Source organism: Pyrgilauda ruficollis, unplaced genomic scaffold (assembly GCF_017590135.1).
Source record: "Pyrgilauda ruficollis isolate IOZ18807 unplaced genomic scaffold, ASM1759013v1 scaffold86, whole genome shotgun sequence".
NCBI lineage: Eukaryota > Metazoa > Chordata > Aves > Passeriformes > Passeridae > Pyrgilauda > Pyrgilauda ruficollis.
The window spans coordinates 3963446-3982810 of record NW_024530599.1 but is presented as its reverse complement, the minus strand read 5'-3'; the positions used below and the strand labels follow the sequence as shown (position 1 = coordinate 3982810).

At 60.7% G+C, this 19365-nt stretch overlaps 5 protein-coding genes across 5 annotated transcripts; 2 read left to right on the top strand and 3 right to left on the bottom strand.

Moving 5' to 3' along the window:
* Window positions 1-5697: 5697 nt before the first annotated feature.
* On the top strand, window positions 5698-6805 carry LOC121364626 (SLC35A4 upstream open reading frame protein-like). Its single transcript, XM_041488033.1, has 3 exons — window positions 5698-5769; window positions 5873-5971; window positions 6138-6805. The coding sequence occupies exons 1-3, from the start codon at window positions 5755-5757 to the stop codon at window positions 6333-6335; spliced, it is 312 nt and encodes a 103-aa protein (XP_041343967.1). The 5' UTR covers window positions 5698-5754; the 3' UTR covers window positions 6336-6805.
* Window positions 6806-6880: 75 nt separating this feature from the next.
* On the top strand, window positions 6881-8695 carry SLC35A4 (solute carrier family 35 member A4). The gene has a single exon (XM_041488032.1). It carries the CDS (start codon window positions 6881-6883, stop codon window positions 7826-7828), a length of 948 nt encoding a protein of 315 aa, XP_041343966.1. The 3' UTR covers window positions 7829-8695.
* Window positions 8696-8816: 121 nt separating this feature from the next.
* On the bottom strand, window positions 8817-10294 carry LOC121364629. The gene is made up of 6 exons (XM_041488037.1): window positions 10240-10294; window positions 9990-10149; window positions 9785-9903; window positions 9542-9691; window positions 9273-9425; window positions 8817-9200 (listed from the first exon to the last, which is right to left on the bottom strand). The coding sequence occupies exons 2-6, from the start codon at window positions 10015-10017 to the stop codon at window positions 9027-9029; spliced, it is 624 nt and encodes a 207-aa protein (XP_041343971.1). The 5' UTR covers window positions 10018-10149; window positions 10240-10294; the 3' UTR covers window positions 8817-9026.
* A 224-nt stretch (window positions 10295-10518) lies between these two features.
* LOC121364609 lies at window positions 10519-13872 on the bottom strand. Its single transcript, XM_041488012.1, has 8 exons — window positions 13864-13872; window positions 13685-13736; window positions 13370-13449; window positions 12725-12850; window positions 12495-12572; window positions 11786-11868; window positions 11536-11634; window positions 10519-11033 (listed from the first exon to the last, which is right to left on the bottom strand). The coding sequence occupies exons 1-8, from the start codon at window positions 13870-13872 to the stop codon at window positions 10889-10891; spliced, it is 672 nt and encodes a 223-aa protein (XP_041343946.1). The 3' UTR covers window positions 10519-10888.
* Window positions 13873-16512: 2640 nt separating this feature from the next.
* Window positions 16513-19365, bottom strand: CD14 (CD14 molecule). Its single transcript, XM_041488009.1, has 2 exons — window positions 18887-19365; window positions 16513-18150 (listed from the first exon to the last, which is right to left on the bottom strand). Exons 1-2 carry the CDS (start codon window positions 18897-18899, stop codon window positions 16784-16786), a joined length of 1380 nt encoding a protein of 459 aa, XP_041343943.1. The 5' UTR covers window positions 18900-19365; the 3' UTR covers window positions 16513-16783.

Genomic DNA, 19365 nt, shown 5'->3' with positions numbered 1-19365 from the left:
ATTGTGGGGTGTCTTTGCAGGGTCAGGAGTTGACCTGGATGATCCTTGTGGGTCCCTCGCAGCCCAGGATATTCCCTGATTCTGTGATACGCTGTGTGTGGATGGGGCTTTGGAAATGCCAGTCACAAGTGTGCCTGTGTGTGCTGGGACAAACACACCCAGCCCACGTGGCCAGACTCATGGGGCAGTTCTGCAGGCACAGGGAGCCTGTGCAGGACTTGCAGGGGAGCCTCCAGCCTGACCAAAAGTGTTGGTGGCAGAGCAGGCTCACCCAGGATGGGGAAATGCTGGGCAGGCACAGGCTGGAGCTGACACAACAGTCTTGCTCCTGCCCTGGGCTGCCCAGCTCCTTTTAGAATCACAGAACCCTGGAATCACTGAGGCTGGAATGGCCCTCTAAGGTCATTGAGTCCAACCATTAACCCAGCACTGCCAAGACCACCACTAACCCGTGTCCCCAGGTGCCACATCCATGTGTTTTTTAGTATTTCCAGGGGACAGTGACTGTCCTGCCCAGCCCATTCCAATGCCTGACAATGCTTTCAGTGAATAAATTCTTCCTGATGTCCAAACTGAACCTCCCCTAGCGCAATTCAGGGCCTTTTCCTCTGGTGCTGTGCCTTGTTCTCTGGGAGCACAGCCCCACCTGGCTGTTAAGGAGTTGCAGAGAAGGAGATGGTGCCACCTGAGCCTCATTTTTTCCAGGCTGAGCCCCCATTCAGCTCCCTCAGCTGCTCCTCATCTTGTGCTCCAGACCTTCCCCCAGCTCCATCCCCTTCCCTGGACATGTTCCAGCCCCCCTCAATGTTTTTCTTGTCATGAGTGGCCCAGAACTGGACACAGAATTCCAGCTGCCTCACCTGTATATGTAGGACTCCACCTTTCATGCACGTGGCAGATCTCTCCCCAGCTCCAGCCCAGTGAGCTTTCAGGAGAGATTTGGCTGCATGTTGGTCCTGCTGGGACTGGGAATTGGAACCCATTTCAGGATGCAGTAAAACCTTAATCTGCAGCCTAATCTCTGGGTACTGCATCTGTGCAAAAATGGCAAAAACGACAGATGAAGGGCTGTAAAGGGAGGGCTGGGACAGCAAAGGCCACTGCAAAGAGGCAGCTGGTTTGCAGAGGTATCAGAAATCTTTGCTGAGTTCTCCAGGATGTGCCAAGTGCCTGGTGCTGGACTGACTGGAGAGAGAAGACACCTAGCGGGTGAGGGACCTGCTAGGAGACACCCTGAGGGCAGAGTGGGGGTCTGGCCCTGGAGTGTGGGCAGGACGTGGGTCCTGGTCACCTGAGCAGCGTTCCCAAGGGCACAGAGCAAATGCTGTGGGCACCTGCTGAGATGCAAGGGAAATGTATCAGGGTTGAGCTCAGCAACATAGGAACAGCCAGTTCCAGCAGCTGTGTGAGCAGCAAAGCCACTGCAGCCCCTGAGGGCTCAAACCCATCCTTGTGGGGCACAGCTCAGTGTTCTCCTTGATGTCCTGTTCCCTCCTCACGTGGAAGCTTCTTATCTCGCCCAATACTGCAGCCAGGCTGGGCTGAGATGCTGATAAGCTCAGGCCATATTAGAAGGGGACAGGTTGAAAGGCAGGCACAAGCCCAGAGGAAATCTGACAGCACAACCTTGTTCCAGCAGCAGCCGTGCTGCCAGCCAGAGGCTGAGCTCCTGCCACTGCTCAAGGGCACACAGGGCCAAGGTGAAAGCCTTTGCTGGCAGCAGGAACTGGAGGCAGGGCTGATCAGAGGCAGGAAAATCCAACCTCAGAAGTGGCAGCTTGCTGCTAAGCTGGCAAACACAGGATAACCAGTTTCCCCTTGAGCTCTCCAGCAGCACAAATAGCTCAGTTTTAGTGCTAATCACAGCATCCCACAGCAGGTCTGACACAGACTCAGGACTCTCAGCTTGGAGGCAGACCCATCCTGATCCTTGGGGAGCAGCAATGCCACCACAGCTCAGTAAGGGGAGCTGAGCACGTCCAGCGGCCACCACAATCCAGCAGGTCCCAGATGCAGCAGGGAGGGAGGTTCACAGCCAGGGTCGTGCTGAGCAAGGCACAGAATGGCTGCATCCTCCCTCCAGCCAGGGCTGGGGCCCAGCTCAGCTTAGATGCAGCAAGAACAGGGCTTCTCCCAGCCCTCCCTCACATCCCAGCTGTTTTCCCACCAGAAATCCCAGGAAGCACCAGCAGTGACCCACTCATGCTGCCCCACGCAGCACAGAGCCTTAGTGTGTGAGCTCAGGGGGCTGAGAGCTGAGCTCCCTCACAGACCCTCTGAGGGCAGGCGCTCAGCTTCTACCATGACCTAGAAAAACCCATCTTCAAGGAATCCCAGAATGGGTTGGGTTGGAAGAGACCTTAAAGCTCATCTCATTCCACCCCTGCCATGGCAGGGACACCTCCCACCATGCCAGAGTGCTCCAAGCCCCATCCAGCCTGGCCTGGGACACTGCCAGGGATCCTGGAGCAGCCACATCTTCTCTGGGCACCCTGTGCCAGGGCCTCTGCACCCTCACAGGGAGGAATTCCCTCCCAACAGCCAATATAAACCTACTCTGCCATGCTGTCCTGCAGCTGGTGAGGCTGGCAATGGGCTCACCTCTCTGGAGGTGACAGCAGTGACTGACCACAGGGTTCTGCTGCCCTCACATGTTTTTTACCAACACCCAAATTTTCTAAGTCAGCCTTGCGCTAAGTGGCACTTTCCAAGGGTTGTGATTGTGTTCCAAGAAAGGCCCTTGCAGTCACTCACGCAGCTTTATTTATTTTATTTTATTTTATTTTATTTTAAGCTTCTTATCTCGCCCATCACTGCAGCCAGGCTGGGCTGGAGATGCTGATAAGCTCAGGCCATATTAGAAGGGGACAGGTTGAAAGGCAGGCACAAGCCCAGAGGAAATCTGACAGCACAACCTTGTTCCAGCAGCAGCCGTGCTGCCAGCCAGAGGCTGAGCTCCTGCCACTGCTCAAGGGCACACAGGGCCAAGGTGAAAGCCTTTGCTGGCAGCAGGAACTGGAGGCAGGGCTGATCAGAGGCAGGAAAATCCAACCTCAGAAGTGGCAGCTTGCTGCTAAGCTGGCAAACACAGGATAACCAGTTTCCCCTTGAGCTCTCCAGCAGCACAAATAGCTCAGTTTTAGTGCTAATCACAGCATCCCACAGCAGGTCTGACACAGACTCAGGACTCTCAGCTTGGAGGCAGACCCATCCTGATCCTTGGGGAGCAGCAATGCCACCACAGCTCAGTAAGGGGAGCTGAGCACGTCCAGGGGCCACCACAATCCAGCAGGTCCCAGGTGCAGCAGGGAGGGAGGTTCACAGCCAGGGTCGTGCTGAGCAAGGCACAGAATGGCTGCATCCTCCCTCCAGCCAGGGCTGGGGCCCAGCTCAGCTTAGATGCAGCAAGAACAGGGCTTCTCCCAGCCCTCCCTCACATCCCAGCTGTTTTCCCACCAGAAATCCCAGGAAGCACCAGCAGTGACCCACTCATGCTGCCCCACGCAGCACAGAGCCTTAGTGTGTGAGCTCAGGGGGCTGAGAGCTGAGCTCCCTCACAGACCCTCTGAGGGCAGGCGCTCAGCTTCTACCATGACCTAGAAAAACCCATCTTCAAGGAATCCCAGAATGGGTTGGGTTGGAAGAGACCTTAAAGCTCATCTCATTCCACCCCTGCCATGGCAGGGACACCTCCCACCATGCCAGAGTGCTCCAAGCCCCATCCAGCCTGGCCTGGGACACTGCCAGGGATCCTGGAGCAGCCACAGCTTCTCTGGGCACCCTGTGCCAGGGCCTGCCCACCCTCACAGGGAGGAATTCCCTCCCAACAGCCAATATAAACCTACTCTGCCATGCTGTCCTGCAGCTGGTGAGGCTGGCAATGGGCTCACCTCTCTGGAGGTGACAGCAGTGACTGACCACAGGGTTCTGCTGCCCTCACATGTTTTTTACCAACACCCAAATTTTCTAAGTCAGCCTTGCGCTAAGTGGCACTTTCCAAGGGTTGTGATTGTGTTCCAAGAAAGGCCCTTGCAGTCACTCACGCAGCTTTATTTTATTTTATTTTATTTTATTTTATTTTATTTTATTTTATTTTATTTTATTTTTACCTTTCATGAAGTAAAAATCCTGCTTGAAAAGCAACTGAGGAAAATGCCAGGTTCACTAAATCCACGCCTGCCTCTGGGTAAAGTTTGGAATCCTGCAAAGCAAGGAAACAGCAGCTCAGCCTTCAGCAATGGTTGGATTTAAACTGGCTATTAATATTAATAACAATATTAATGCTTCTTCTTTGGGCTGCACCTGCCACTGCCTCCCGAGTCCCTCTCCTTTCCTTTCCCCAGTGCTCAGGGGGAGCAGTGTAACATACACTGGGAATGTATCTAAATTACCTTGGAGAGCAGCAGCCCCAGAGCCCAGAAGGCTTCACGGAGCTGCCTCCGTGCTGGCGTAGCACCCATGAGAGTATCACACACATAACCCCCAGCACCACAGGTTTTAATTAAATTGTGCCAAGCCCCTGAAACCAACATTCCCCACAGTTGCTCAGTCGTGCCTGCAGTTCTGCCGTGCCTGTTTCCCGAGCTGGAAGTGCTGCAGGTCGGATTTCACCTGCTCCTTCAGCAGCTGTGTCAGCTGGAGCGCACCCCAGCACAGCTCTGGGCTCACACCAGAGGTGCCACAGCCCCAGGTTGTGCCAGGGACTGGATATTGAGGAAAAGTTCTTCACGGAAAGGGTCGAGCACTGTCACGGGCTGCCAGGGCCGTGCTGGACTCACCGTCCCTGAAGTGCTCCGAACACGTCTGGGTGTGGCTCGTGGGAGCTGGCAGCTTCTTAATGATTTTTTGGCTTGGCAGGGCTGCGTTGATGGCTGCATTGGATGATCACAGAATCGTTTAGGTTGGAAAAGAACTCTGAAGTAATTTTTGTTCTTTCCTTATTCTGTTATTTCTGGGAAGGTATGTGGAAATTCCTCCCTGGAGCTGAGGAGTACCCATGAGAGGGACTCCCACGGACACTGAGATAGGTGAAAAGCATCAACGTTTGTTCAGTAATTACTTTATTACCGTTAATATAATTTACTATCAATGTTGCTTCAAAAATATTGCACTGCTCTAGTAGCGAGAGCTACCTACACTGTGTAGTAAAGAATTCGGAATAAGATCTTTTAGCACAATCCTTACAATCATTCATTTAAATATTTTATTTGTAGAAATATTTTTGGGTTGTCATCCTTAATCCTGAAGGACAAAGTCATATAAAGGCTCAGTTGCACAGCTTTAGACACAAACCACTGGCCAAGCCTGGGACTGGACCAGACTCCTGATGGAGGAAGAGCCCAGGGAAACTGCAGAGCTTGGGACCTCCATCCATGCTGCCCCCAGGGGTGACACGGTGGCTGGGTCCCGGAAGGCCTGACGGCGCTGGGGGGCGGCCATGAGCTCTGTCAGCCCCGTCGGGAAGTGCCGGTGCCCGGCGGGGCCGCTGTGGGGCCGATACCGCGCCAAGACCGGGCCGCGCCTCAAGAGGCAACACCGCCCCCCCAAGATGGCGCCGGCCGGGCGGCGTGAGGGAGCCGGGGCTGTCACGTGACTCTCCTCCAACCAATCAGCCTCGGGTACCGCCTCCGTGGCGGGAAGGAGCTCGCGGGAGGAGTCGCTGCCCCCGTGACAACCAATCAGCGGCGGCCTGGCTGCTGTGGTGTCACGTGCCTCCCCGCCAGCCAATCGGCGGCGGGCGGCGGCGGCGCCAAGATGGCGGACGATAAGGTGAGCGGGGCGGCCCGGGGCTGAGGGGCCGCTGGGCTGCGGGGAGGCCGCGCCGGTTCCTCCCGCGGGACGGGGGCGGGAATCACCTCCGTGTCTCCCGCAGGACTCGCTGCCTAAGCTGAAGGACCTCGCCTTCCTGAAGGGGCAGCTGGAGAGCCTGCAGCGCAGGGTGGAAGACGAGGTGCAGGCCGGCGTGGGGCAGGTAACGTGCGGGCTCAGGGCGGGCCGGCCGCGCCCTCTGAGAGGGACTGGTGGGGGGAAAAACAAATCCCAGCGAAAAAAACAACCCACAACTCACCCTGGGGCACGTCCCGTGTCGCCCCCTCCCCGGTGCCGTCCGGCCGTGCCTCACTGTGCTCTCCCCTCAGGACGGATCGCTGCTGGCATCGCCCTTGCTCAAAGGCTTCCTGGCGGGATACCTGGTAGCCAAGCTCCGCTTCTCCGCCGTCCTGGGCTTCGTGGCCGGCACCTGCACCGGGATTTACGCCGCCCAGAACTATGCCGTGCCCAACGTTGAGAAGACGATTCGGGACTATGTGAATTCGCTGAAGAAAGGTCGGGACTAGCGAGGAGGAGCCCGGAGGCAGCAGGGACTGCAGGAACCGTGCTCCTTAGGTAGCAGGCACAGAGCACCCCTAGGGCTCTGAGAGGCGCATCACCTGCACCCTTCTTTTCCCTGGAAAAGTGCACCACACCACTGCCACGCGTCAGGGGGCTGGTGATGGGTGTTTGTTGGGCATCATGGCAGCAGTGATCACTGCACTAACCCACAGCAGCTTGAGAGCACTGAGGGGCTGCCAGTTGCCTTTTCCCCTTACCTTTTCCTGTGTCCCTGTGGACTGAGGGGCTGCTGTGCCCGGTCACCCGTGTGCCCTGTGACCCGTGTGCCCTGGCAATGTGCTTTGTGTGGCTTCTCAGGAAGGCTTGTAGTTCTCCTCCTAACGAGAGACAACACCCTGCTCTCCTGCTGCATCACGAGTGTTGCAGGGAACATCCTGCTTGAATCAGGCTCATTAAATTCTTGGTATTTGGTCTCTTCCGTGTTGCAGGGTGAGAGTCTGTGCGGCCTCTACACTGACAGCAGCTCACTCGTGCTGGCTCTCACCCGGAAATGGGGATCCTTGGGAATGCTGCTGGCTCTGCCAACAGGCTGCTCCACAGGGGGCTGTGGGCACTGATGCTGCTGCTCTCTGTGGCCATCTACGGTTCTCACGCCCCCCTCCTGACCCTGTGCAAGGTGGATGGGGCCATCCCCTTCAGTTCCACGTCCGTGGTGGTCCTGGTGGAGCTGACCAAGCTGGCGCTGTCGCTGCTGTTCCTGCTGCCGGGGGCGCGGGAGCCGCTGCCGGCGGCGCTGTCCTGGCGTCACGCCGCACCCTTCGCCCTCTCGGCCCTGCTCTACGCTGCCAACAACAACCTGGTGGTGCACATGCAGCTCTTCATGGACCCCAGCACCTTCCAGGTGCTCAGTAACCTGAAGATCGTCAGCACGGCGCTGCTCTACAGCCTCCTGCTGCGCCGGCGCCTGGGCGCGCGCCGCTGGCTGGCCCTGCTGCTGCTGCTGGCCGCCGGTGTCACCTACAGCTGCGGGGGGCTGCAGGGACACGGGGACCCCCGAGGGATGCGCCTGCACGTCACCCCCGTGGGGCTGCTGCTGCTCTCCGTGTACTGCCTCATCTCCGGCCTCTCTGCTGTCTACACCGAAGCCATCCTGAAAAGCCAGGCGCTGCCCCTCAGCCTCCAGAACATCTTCCTGTACTTTTTTGGGGTGCTGCTCAACCTGATGGGCTCCGTGTGGAGCGGCATGGAGGGCGGGTTCCTGGAGGGCTTCTCCCCGTGGGTGCTGCTGGTCGTGCTCAGCCAGGCTCTCAATGGCCTCATCATGTCCGTGGTGATGAAGCACAGCAGCAATATCACCAGGCTCTTCGTCATCTCCTGCTCCATCCTGGTCAATGCTCTCCTCTCTGTTGCCCTCTTCAACCTGCAGCTCACCCTCCTCTTCTTTGTGGCCGTGGCGTGCATTGGCCTGGCTGTGCACCTGTACTACGGAGTCACGTAGTCACTGCCTTCCTCCCACCTGTCTGGGCAGCCCCAGCCCTTCCTCAGGGCTGGAATCATTCCTGGTGGGAGCCTGCACAGCTCCAAGGATCTCCTGAGGAGGAGTGCTGAGGGGGAGAGCACCCTGTCCCTGCTTCCCCAGGGAAACTGCCCAGCTCCAGTCCAGCCAGGCTCTGTGCCATGGGGCTCTCATGGGATCAGGCATGCACAGCCTTAGGGGGGTCCTGAACCCCTTGTGCATGCCTCATAGTCTCAGGATGTGCCAGGGGAGGTTCAGGTTGGACTTTAGGAATGATTTCTTCTCAGAGGGGGTGATGAAACATTGGAAGGGGCTGCCCAGGGAGGTGGTGCAGTCACCATCACTGGAGGTGTTTAAGGACTCACCCCGGCACTTAATGCCATGGTCTGGTTGACAGGGTGGGGTTGGCTTACAGGTTTGACACCATGATCTCAGAGGTCTTTTCCCACCTAAATGATTCTGGGACTCTGTGTCCCTTGTCCTCATCTGCTTCCCCACACCACAGTGGCCTGGGAATGCCCTGGCAGTATTGGCCCTGCTGTACCTCCTGCCAGCCCAGCATGGGACTGGTGCTGTTTCAGCTCCCATGGATGCTGCTTGATCCCTGCCATTCCTGGTGCTGCTTCCCTGGGCCTCTCCCACCTCCACAGTGTTCCAGCGTAGCCCTGCCTGGAGCCCTGCTGTCCTCAGGCCCCGTTTCCCCTTCCTGGGCACAGTGTCTGCAGAGCAGCCAGGGACTGGGGCATGTGGGAGCTTTCACCTGCTCCCCAAAAGGGGGACGCCCCCCATATTTGTACCAAGTTTCTGGCAGGCCGAGGCCACCCGGGGTATTAAAGCTGTGGTTCAACAGCATCCATGTGTCTGTCCTGTGTCTGCCCGCCCTGTGGGATGGTGGCTGTGCCCCTTGGGACAGGTTTGAGGGCCAGGGGTGTGTCTGAGCCTGACAATACATGGCTGAGGGCACCCACTTTATTCCATGTGGCTGCAGCCCTCCCGCCAGGCTGAGCCTGTGCTCCCACAGCCACATTCCCAGCAGAGAGCAGGCTTTCCCTCGGGAGCAGCAGCCGGAGGCCTGGGATAACTCATGTGCCTGGGGCTGCCCAGTCTCCTGGTACCGCCGGTGGCTCGGTGCAGGGACCCGCTCCTGCCAGGCCAGCTGTCCCCACGCCCCGGGCGTGGCTCAGGGGATCTGTGTGGTGGCATCGGCCGTGCCTGCCCGTCGGGTGTCCCGCAGGCGCTGGTTGTGCTCGGCGAGCTCCGCAGCGTCCTGGAGCGCCTTCTGCAGCAGCGCCCGGTGCCGGCGCTCCAGGGCCGCCCGCTGCTCCTCCGCCAGGCGCTGCTGGTCCCGGAGCACCTGCGGGATGCCCGGGCGGTCTGACACAGCCCTGGCACAGCCGGAAGAGGTGCCCCAGCCCTGCCTGCCCACCTGCAGCAGGTGCTGTCTGCAGGCCTGCATCTCCTGGCGGTGACAGTGCAGCAGGGCCTCCAGGTGCCACTCGGCCGCCTCCCGCTCCCGCAGCGCTGCCTCCAGAATCAGGCCCAGCGCGGTCACCTCCCGCTGCCAGCGCTCTGTGTCCCACTGCGGGGGACAGGGACACGGTCAGGGCAGCTCCGGGGTGTCCCTGCTCCCTTGGGCTGCGCTAGGGAGAGCAGTGCCAGGGGAGGAGAGGCTGGAGCTCGCAGTGCTGTGCTCACCTCCCCGCTGTGCTCCTGGGCCGGCACAGTGCCAGCCCCCAGCTCTCGCTGGAGCTGCCGGCAGTGCTGAGCCCGCAGCCGCTGCCGCTGTGCCCTGGCCAGGGCCCGCTGGACCTCCGGGGATGGGCATTGCTGGCACCGGCTCCCTGCCTGGGGGAGAGCAGAGCGGGCTCGGGTGCCACCAGGAGCCAGTGCTGGCAGCAGAGCTGGCCCTGTGCAGGGACCCTGCGGGCTCCCACTCACGCTGTCGCACCAGGGCCATGGCTGTGACACTTTGCTCTGGGATGGCTCCTCCAGCAGCCCCTGCCCTGTGCTGGCCAGAGCTCGGCTGTCCCCTCCCTGGCTTGTGCTGTCACCCCATCCTGCAGTGTGGGGACAGGGGAGGAGGATGAGTGTGACATGGGGGGCTGAAGAAGGATGTTCAGATGGAGAGTGAGGCCTTTCCCACCGTGTAAAGCCGTGCTCTGTGCCCACATATCCTGCACCCAGTTGCGGGATGCGTGCCTGGCCCCACGCTCTGGTTCTGCTGGCTCCAGGCTGGCACTGCTTGGGGCTGTCTGGGTCCTAGACTGCTGGCCTGGAGCTGTATTCCCTGCAGATACCTGGTTCTGTCAGAGAAGGGGATTCAGCTGGGATTCAGGGCTTTTCCTGCACCTGACTGTCCCTGGGTGAGGGGGCCTGGCCTGATTTCTGCCCACCTTGGCGCTGGGCTGGTCTATCTCACTTGTCCCAAGCACCTTGGCCACTGCCTTCTTTTTCTCCCACCTTTGACTCTTTAGCACCTGGAAAAGGGGAACTTGTTGGGGTGTTCCAGACCTCCAGGCCTGGCGTGGCTCCAGGGACACATCTCACCCCTGGGGCAGCTTCAGCCCTGCCCTCAGTGCTGGACAAGGGCCTTGACATCAGGATGGGTCAAGAGCCTGCACCTTACCCAGCCCAGGGAATGTCCATCCCAGTCCCCACCTGCAGCTCCCTCAGGGCTCTCTGCAGCTGGGCCACAGCTCTCCTCTGCTCAGGGCAGCCCAACCCAGCCAGCAGCTCCATCCGCAGCCCTCGCATCTCCCTGCGGCGTGCTGCAATCTCCTCCTCAGGGTCCCAGACTGTGGCAGTGATGGTCTTGGCCAGCCCCTTCACCCTCTCAGCCAGTCCCAGAGCTCCCAGGAACTCCTCTCTGGACGTGTCTGGGAGAGCAGCGAGCCCTGGGCAGGGGCCATGGGGGGCCCCCAGCACAGGGGTCCCAGTGCGATGGAGATGAGTGGAGCTGTGTCCAGCTTCCAATGACTGCAGGTGTCCCCGGGCAGCAGCCAGGCACCGAGTGCCAGCTGTGGGGCAGGATGGGGGGAATCCTCAGGGAGGGGGCACCCAGAGTGCGTCCCAGTCCCAGAGGCTACCTGGCAGTGACACACACAGCAGCAGGAAGGTCAGGCTGTTCCCCTCCAGCAGCCGCTCCACGATCCAGGGCAGGCAGACAGCTCCAGGTTCCCTGCACTCCCTGCACGTGGGGAGAGACACCCCAGGAGAGGGCCGGCTCTTACCGTGCCTGGCAGGCTGAACCCGACCCACAGGGACCCAAGGATGGGCTGGCCCCACATATCCCCAGGCCCATGTCCCCAAGGAGGAGTGACACCCCCTTGGCTCCCAGCCACAGCTCCCACTGGGGTGTCCCTCATGCTTCACCTCCAGGAATGGAATTCCCTGACCCCCAGCAGGCACAGGAGGGGGAGCAGAGCTCAGCCCTGTACGTACAGCCTGCTGGCCCCTGGGGACACCAGGATCCTGAGGGCCGAGCGCTGGCGCCTGCCACCCTCCAGCTCTCGCTCCACGGTGAGAGTGAAGAGGCTGCCGGCCCTGGGGAGAGGCCGGTGTGGGAGTGGGGCTGCAGCAGAGCCAGCCCCAGCACCCCATGCCCGACCCTTCCCAACCTGTGGGATCTGGGTCAAATCCCTCACCCCTGCACAGCTGAGCCCCTGTCTGTGAGGGGTTGCTGAGCATACCCCTGGAACAACGCTGGGATGGCACCCAGCCCCCTGGCATAGGCACTGATGGCAGCCTGGGCATCGGGCACGGCCACTTCTGTTGCCTCTTCCACCATCCTGGAAGCAGAGGGAGACAAGACCAAGTGAGGAGGGTCACATCCACGCCCTGGACTCCCTGAGGAGCACCCCTGGCCATGCTGTGGCTGGGCACCATGCTCCCTGCCCAGCCCACTGCAGCATGCTCAGCCGTGGAGCATCAGGTACCTACAGGCCCAGGGGTGCCACATCCATCACCTGCAGGGCTCGGCCGTCGGGACAGAGCAGGTCCCAGGCTTTGTTGTGGCTGCTGACCTGGAATGAGGGGGTTGCATTAGGCAGGGGGCAGGAAAAGGGGCTGCTGGCATCCCACACTCACCAGGGGCCCGGACTGCTTGTGGCCATGCACAGGTGAGGGTTGAGAAAGGCTCATTTTGGGGTAACTCCCAGCTTTCCCAGCCCTGGCACCAGGGAAGGGCAGAGCCCTGGGAACGCCCGAGCCCTGTGTGGAGCTTATCAGACCCCTGGCAGCACCCCAGAGCCAAAGGGCAGGACCCAGCCCAGTGGCAGGAGCTGGCATCACTCCTGTGCCACTCACGGTCACACTGGAGGGACCTTCAGGCCCCAGGGAGCAGTGAGTGGCCCGGAAAGCCCAGCTGTGATGGGAGCAGGAAGGGGTTAGAGGGCGATCCTGATCCCACCATGCTGCTGGAGCCCAGGAGGTGCTCTGTGGGCAGCTAAGGCTTCCCACATCTGGGAAGTCCTGGAAAGAGGTGAGAACACCTGGGATCCAAAGGTCTCCAGTCCCTGGCCACCGTCTGGATGAGGGGACTGGATGCCAGCACAGGGCAATACGTGCTCTTGGCACAGCAGGGTCTGGGCAGTGGCAGAGAGGGAATGGGACCCTCATCCCAGGCCATCCTGCCCTGCTCCTGCCCTACCTGGACCAGGCTGACCATCTGCAGGCTCTGTGTGGCATCCCCCAAGGCCTCCAGTTCCTGGAAGACGGTGTCAATCACCTGTGGACAAGCTGGGAGCTGTTGCTTCCCAGACCCATGGCTGGATCTCAGCCCTGCCCTGGTGGGATCAGGGTCTGCTGGGTGACCCAGGAGCCCAGCACTGCACAGTTGTGCTGTCCCCTGTCCCTGCCAGCTGTCCCCTGTGCCCTCACCTGCCAGATGACACTCTGGAAGGGCAGCTGTGTCTCAGGGCCGTGGGGGTCCCACAGCAGCAGGGACACGCTGTAGCCAAGGGGAACCAGGGCCAGCTGGGGCCTTGCCAACTCCAGCACCTTCTCCTGGCAGGAGAGACATATCCAGCAGGGCACAGCGTGGCACAGCCAGCATGGCACAGCCAGCATGGCACAGCCAGCATGGTGCAGAGGGCCCTGGCCCGTGTGGCTGGGGACAGGGTACAGGGAAGGACTGGGGGCTCTGGGTACCTGTCCTGCATCCAAGTGGAAAACACCATCGACAGTCAGGGAGCTCTCCTGGTGCAAGGAGGGGGATAATGTTCATTATCAGCTTTCCCCTATCCCAGCATGACCAGGGCAGGGCAAAGGAGGGACTGGGCACACTGGAATGGAGATGGCAGGGGTGGCACAGAGGGCCTGGCATGGGCAGGGGTGAGGAGAGACCCCCTCCCTTCCCTGCTCTCTGGGAGCCCCCAGCAGTCCCTACAAGGGAGGGCCCATAGGGGTGTAGGGCAGGGTCAGCCCAAGAGCTCAGCTCCCATCAGGTGTGGCAGGGGGTGACACAGAGCCCTGCTCCCTCCTGGTTCCCCAGGGACCCTCGTGTCCCTGCCCTGCAGCTCTCACCTGGGGCTCCTTCCCAGCCAAGAGGAGCTGTAGGGGGTCCTTGCTGCTGTCCAGCCAGCTTTCTCCTGGCCCTGCAAACACTGAGTGTGGGATGTGGGGGGGGTCACCCCCACCTGTCCTAGAGCCACATCCCAGGGCTTCACCTCATTCCCGAGCCCTCCCAGTATGACTCAGAGCCACCAGGATGGGGAGGACACCCTGTCCCTGTCAGCACTGCCCAGTGCTGGGTCCCAGTGCCACCACAGCTGTGGCTGCCAGGCTGTCCCCTTGTTCCCTGGTGTTCAGGTGAAGGCTCTGGGGTGGCCTGAGCTCTACCTGCTGCCTGCTGGAGGCCCAGGGCTGCTCGCACGCTGACATCCTGCTCAGCCTGCAGGGACACAGGGGGAAGCAGCCACACACTCAGCAGCAGCAGCTGGAGGAGACCCCAGGGAGCTGGGCAGCCCCTGACAGATCCCTGCAAGCCAGCCTGGGCTGTCCCCCAGCACAGCACTCACCTGCTCCATGGGCAGTGTGGCAGCAGCGCCCCTGAGCTGCTGTTGGGCCAGGGCAGGGATGGGGTTACCTGGGGGATCCGGTTCTCCTGCATTATTGATGGATGTGGGCAGAGCCAGAGACAGCCTGGAGGCACCCTGTTCCAGGGGCTGAGCCCTGCTGGACAGGAATCAGCGGGGCCACAGAGGTGCCTGGGGCCACTCACACCACCGGGGTGCTCCCAGCCCCAAGAGGGACATCTCAGCCATGGCTGGGAGGTGAGGGACCCTGGACTGCCACGCACGGTGTCACAAGTGACCACAAAGCACAGAATCACTGCAGATCGGTCACAGCAAGAGAGCACAGAAGGAAATGCCGGTGCTGAGGATCCCTGCTGTCTGTGGAAGTGCTGATGGGGAGTGCCAGGAGAGAGGGCCCAGGACAGCCCCTGCCCTGCTGTGGCAGGACCAGGGGGAGCAGATGCACACGTGTGCCTCTGCCTGCCTGTTCCCTGTGCAGAGTGAGACCAACGCCCCTGCCCCCCAAAAGTCCCTCACCTGTGCCTCAGGTGTGAGCCTGACGCCAGCTGGACACAGATGGAGCACTGGGGGCTCCATCAGGAGCAGGCAGGTCTCGTGGCAGGGACAACAGGGACATGCTGGGGCTTGGGGAGTCGCAGGAGGCCAGAAGGAAAACCCGGGGCAGCGTGGAGCCCTGGGACAGAGCAGGGCACCGGGCTTTGAGGGGCTCCCCTGCGCTCGGCTGGGCAAAGCCACAGTGGGATAATGCTGGGGGAAAGCCCTGCTCCACAGGGCAGCCCAGAATGGGGACTCCAAGAGCACTTGGGGGTCCTGTGAGCCTTCCAGGGAGCCCCTGGTGGGAAGGGGCACACACCCCCTTCTGCTCTGTGCTCTGTCCCTGACCAGGCAGATCGGTGCAAGGCATAGCAAAGCCTGGGATTCAGGAGACAGGGGTTTATGTCTCCTTCCTCATCCATCAGCAGCAGCTGCTGCTCCCTGTTCCATGTCCAGCCAGGCCAGGGGCACCCTGTTGTGCACCCTGGTCAGCAGCAGCAGAGCCTTCACAACACCCTGAGCCAGCAGCCCCCTCCCCAGCCCAGGGCACGGCCCCATCCTCCCTCGGGCTGCCCAGGGCTGCTGGCACAGCCCCTCCACCCGGGCGGGGCACACCCTGGACATGAGCACACCCCAGTCCCTCCCGACCCACACCTGACCCCACACCCTGTTCAGCAGCTCCCCAGCCCCAGCCTTGGTCCTTCCCCCACCCCAGCCAGCCCAGGCTGTGTTTGCCCGCAGGTCATGTGTACCTGTGCTCAAACAGAGACAGGGAGGGACACGGGGAACACCCAGGCACAGCCTTTAATGCAGAAGCAGGACAGGCCCTGGGGAAGAAGAGCAGGGCTTGGCCAGGGGAGCGCTGCCTGCCTGCCACCAGCCCCTGCTTCTCTCAAGGACACAGTGACAGGACAGGGGGGAATGGCTTCGCACTGCCAGAGGCAGGGTTAGATGGGATATCAGAGAGAAATTCTTCCCTGTGAGGGTGCTGAGGCCCTGGCACAGGGTGCCCAGAGAAGCTGTGGCTGCCCCTGGATCCCTGGCAGTGCCCAAGGCCAGGCTGGACAGGGCTTGGAGCAGCCTGGGATGGTGGGAGGTGTCCCTGCCCAGGGCAGGGGGTGGAATGAGATGAGCTTTAAGGTACCTTTCAACTGAAACTGCCCTGTGATTCTATGATTCTCCCCCAACCCCATTTTCCCAAGCCTGTCCCTTCCCCACCCTCCCCTTTGAATATTCCCCAGTCCTGCATCCCATAATCCTTTTTCTCCTTACTATGAGATATTCTCTGAATAACCCAGAACAAATGAATTTTCTTCTTATCACTTAAAAAGTTTCTGGTTGAACCTCCTCAGGGTCCCACTTGGACCCATCCGCCAGTACCTCAGGTCAGGGCGCAAGGAGCTGCTCCAGCTCATTAGCATTTGTGTGCAGGGTGTTTAATTTGGTCATTTTCCTATTTTTCATGGGTTTTTGGTTTTTCTCTTAGGCTGAAGAGCAGCCAAGCAGCATTCTGCCAACCCTGACATCCTGGCCCAGCCAGAGCCTGGGTGAGGAGAGGGAGGATCAGCACAGGGCTCCAAGGAGGCTCCAAGGATGCCTGGACTGCAGGGGCTGAAAGGTGTGGGGGGCTCCCCCAGCAGAGCCCAGCAAGGCTGGGGGCATCTGAGTGCTGCCAGTGGGATCTGATGGAGCTGAGCTCCTCTTGTCCAGGCCAGGTGACATAGCAGGGACAGCGGGGCGTGCTGGGGCTTGGGGAGCCACAGGGACATCCCCAGGGGGAGGCTGTGGCTGTGGGTCAGAGCATGGCACGGGGCTGGAGGTGAGGGGTGCCCCAGGGCCTGGCTGGGCACACTCCTGTGGTAATCACACATCCCCTAGCAGAGACACAGACAGTTCTCCCAGGATTTTCCTGGGGAGCTGTGAGAAGCTCAGAGAAAAGGACTACAAACAATTCTTATCTCCACTTGCTGCACCTGTTGTCGTGTGCATGTGGAATGTGTTATGGAGATTGTTTACCAAAGGCTGATTTTTTAATTGGCCACTGGTGATGGTGTTTGGATTGATTGATCAATTAGGGCAAAGCTGTATGGGACTGTCTGCAAGGGCGATGGGTTTTTTCTTATTAGAACAGTACAATATAGTAGAATGAAGTGATTGATCAGCCTTCTGCAATCATGGAGTCGATGCTCATTATTCCCCATTCAGGGCTCGCTGCTATGGTACAGGCACAGCAGGAAAACCCAGTGGACAGCCCTGCTCCAGCAGGGAGCCCCTCTGGGCACAGGGAGAGCCCCTCAGCAGAACGGGGAGCTGAGAGCCCGCCCGGGAGCCCCTGGGGGCAGCAGCGCTGGGAAGGTCCCGGTGCCGCTCAGGCTCTGCGGCACACGCTGCTCCTGGCCAGGCACACGGCCCCAGCCACAGCCAGCAGGGCCAGGGCCACGCAGAGCGGGGCCACCACGGCGGCGAGGTCACAGCGCAGCACCGACAGGGGCACCCGTGCCACCTGCCAGTCCCGGTACTGGGCTGGGGAGTGGCACCTGTAGTCCCCGGGCCAGCCCTGCCCCAGGTGCCCCGTGGCTGCCAGCGCCTGCAGCCCCCCGGCCCCAGAGCAGGAGCAGCTGAAGGGGTTGCCAGCCACAGCCACGTCCTGCAGGCGCCCCAGGAGCTTCACCTCATCCCTGGGCAGCTCCCAAATGGAGTTGTTGTCCAGGTGGAGGGTGTCCAGCACGGGGCAATTCCTGATGGAGGGGACAGCCTGCAGCAGGTTTTGATTCAGGAAGAGCTTCTTCATGGAGCTGAGGGAGATGTCTACAGCGTGGAGGTGGTTGTGGCTCATGTCCAGCACCTCGAGGCGGGGAGGCAGCGGTGCTGGCACTTCATCCAAGCCGGTGTTGGACAGGTTGAAGTGCCGGAGGGAAGGTGGCCACTGGCAGGAGGAGGATGGGCCTGCCACGAGCTCGTTGTGGCTGAGATCCAGGTGCTGGAGCTCCAGCAGCAGCCCCAGGCCCTCACACACGCCGTGGTAGGAGCTCAGGTTGTTGTGGTGCAGACTCAGCTGCTGGAGCTGAGGGAAGGCTCCCTGGCAGAAGGCGGGGCTCAGGCTCCCGTCCCCGAGGCTGTTGTGTGCCAGGCTCAGGGAGCGCAGGGCTCTGAACAGCCTCCCGATGGCACAGGGCAGGCTGGTGACACCGGAGCCGGTGACAGCCAGCTCCTCCAGGGTCTCCAGCCACCTGCTCAGGCTGGAGAAGGCCTGCTCACGGCCTGTCAGCGGGGCTGAGGTCACGTTGTGGAAGCTCAGGGACAGGATGGGCAAGTTCTGCCCATCCATGTCACTCCAGTCGCCTGTGCCCTGGAAAATGCAGCTCTCAAAGGCCAGCTCCTGCACGTGCGTGTAGGAGAAGAACCTCAGCACACGGGCAAGGAGAATCTCAGGCACCAGGACATTTCCAATAATTATTTTCTGGATGACAAGGGAGCCCAGAGTGTCAATGACAGAGTTGTCCAGGTCCCTGATGGGGAAGGCTGCGTATTTCTCCAGATTCCCACCCCAAAACTCCACCGTGGTTGCTGGGAGGCACTGGATGATGCTGCCAGCGGTCTCCTCGGACAGGTTGTAGCACACACAGGACTCCTGAGTGCGGTTGAAGAAACATCTGTTCCTTCTGCCCTCTGCCACCTGCAGCCCCAGCCCCAGGAGCAGGAGCACGGCCACACTCATGGTGAACAACCTAAAAACTGGGGGAGAAACGGTGAATGGCAGCTGAGGGGACCACTCTGACCCAGCCTGGAGGGATGGCTTGGGCAGGCTGAGCCCTGCAGAGCCACCCCTCGGGGACAGGGCGCTGCCCTCGTCCCTCCTGCACCCTCCTGGCCACTGAGCCGTGCTCGGGCCAGCAGCCAAACGCCCAGGAGCTGCACCCGTGCCACCCTGGCTGCAGCAGGGAGTCTCCCGAGGCTCTGCACTGTCCTGCCTGGCTGCCTTGCTGCAGGCTCCCACTCCTGGGCGAGCAGGAAATGCCTGGAGAAACTACAACTGTGGAGTTACAGACAGCGAAGCCAGATGTACCAGTGTGACCAGGGACAGAGCCCCAGCTCTGTTTGTTCCTCTGTAATCTGGGGCAGGAAATTGCAACAGACGGCTTCATGCTTTCTCCTTCCTCACCCAGCGATTTGATTCATCACCGGCCCCCAGAGGGGTAGAAAATGACCCCTGAAGGTGTGAACACATCCCTGTCTGCACCAGGAGCTGGTCAGCTGACAGAGCCTGATCTCTCATCACCAGATTGCAAAAGAAGCAGCAAGCAAAGATTAAAGACTCCTAAACATGCGCTGACTCAGCTCAAAGGGGGTCTTTGGGGGTCCCCAGCCCAGCCTCCTGCTCCGAGCGGTTCTGTCGCTGGCACCAGCCCTGATCAGGCACAGCTTTCCTCGGCCACATCCCAAAGCCCACCCGGGACGGAGCTCTCCCTACCTGTCCGTGCCATCCCGGGGCCGCAGCCCCCGACCGCTGTGCCCTCGGGCGGGCAGGGCAGGGGCAGCTCGGTGGCTCTGTGCGGTGACTCAGCCGCCAGCTCACCCCGAGCGCTTCCTTGCTCGCTCCTTCCTCCAGCTGCTGCCAAACCCGCGCTGAGCTGCCAAGGGCTCCGAGCGCTCAGCTCAGCCCCGTCCGGCACCCGCTGCCGCCGCGCTCCGCCGGAGGAGCCCTCGGTGCTCCAGCTGTGCTCCAGCTGTGTTCAGATGTGTTCAGCCGTGCTCCAGCTGTGTTCAGCCGTGCTCCAGCCGTGCTCCAGCTGTGTTCAGCCGTGCTCCAGCTTGTTCCAGCTGTGTTCAGCTGTGTTCAGCCGTGCTCCAGCTGTGTTCAGCTGTGTTCAGCTGTGTTGTGTTCAGCTGTGTTCAGCTGTGTTGTGTTCAGCTGTGTTCAGCTGCCCGGGCCGGGTGCCCACGCCCGGG

What these genes read in the sequence shown, in the direction of transcription:
- LOC121364626 (XM_041488033.1), top strand. An exon ending in TGCAGGCCGGCGTGGGGCAG is followed by an intron (nt 5,972 to 6,137) that starts GTAACGTGCGGG and finishes CTCTCCCCTCAG; the next exon opens with GACGGATCGCTGCTGGCATC.
- SLC35A4 (XM_041488032.1), top strand. Translation starts at nt 6,881, where the DNA reads ATGGGGATCCTTGGGAATGCTGCTGGCTCTGCCAACAGGCTGCTCCAC.
- LOC121364629 (XM_041488037.1), bottom strand. Translation starts at nt 10,017, where the DNA reads ATGTGGGCACAGAGCACGGCTTTACACG. An exon ending in CATGGCCCTGGTGCGACAGC is followed by an intron (nt 9,692 to 9,784) that starts GTGAGTGGGAGC and finishes GCTCTCCCCCAG; the next exon opens with GCAGGGAGCCGGTGCCAGCA. An exon ending in GCAGACAGCACCTGCTGCAG is followed by an intron (nt 9,201 to 9,272) that starts GTGGGCAGGCAG and finishes GGCATCCCGCAG; the next exon opens with GTGCTCCGGGACCAGCAGCG.
- LOC121364609 (XM_041488012.1), bottom strand. An exon ending in TGGCTGGGAAGGAGCCCCAG is followed by an intron (nt 12,851 to 13,369) that starts GTGAGAGCTGCA and finishes CTCTCCTGCCAG; the next exon opens with GAGAAGGTGCTGGAGTTGGC. An exon ending in ATCCCAGCGTTGTTCCAGGG is followed by an intron (nt 11,034 to 11,535) that starts GTATGCTCAGCA and finishes CCCCACGTGCAG; the next exon opens with GGAGTGCAGGGAACCTGGAG.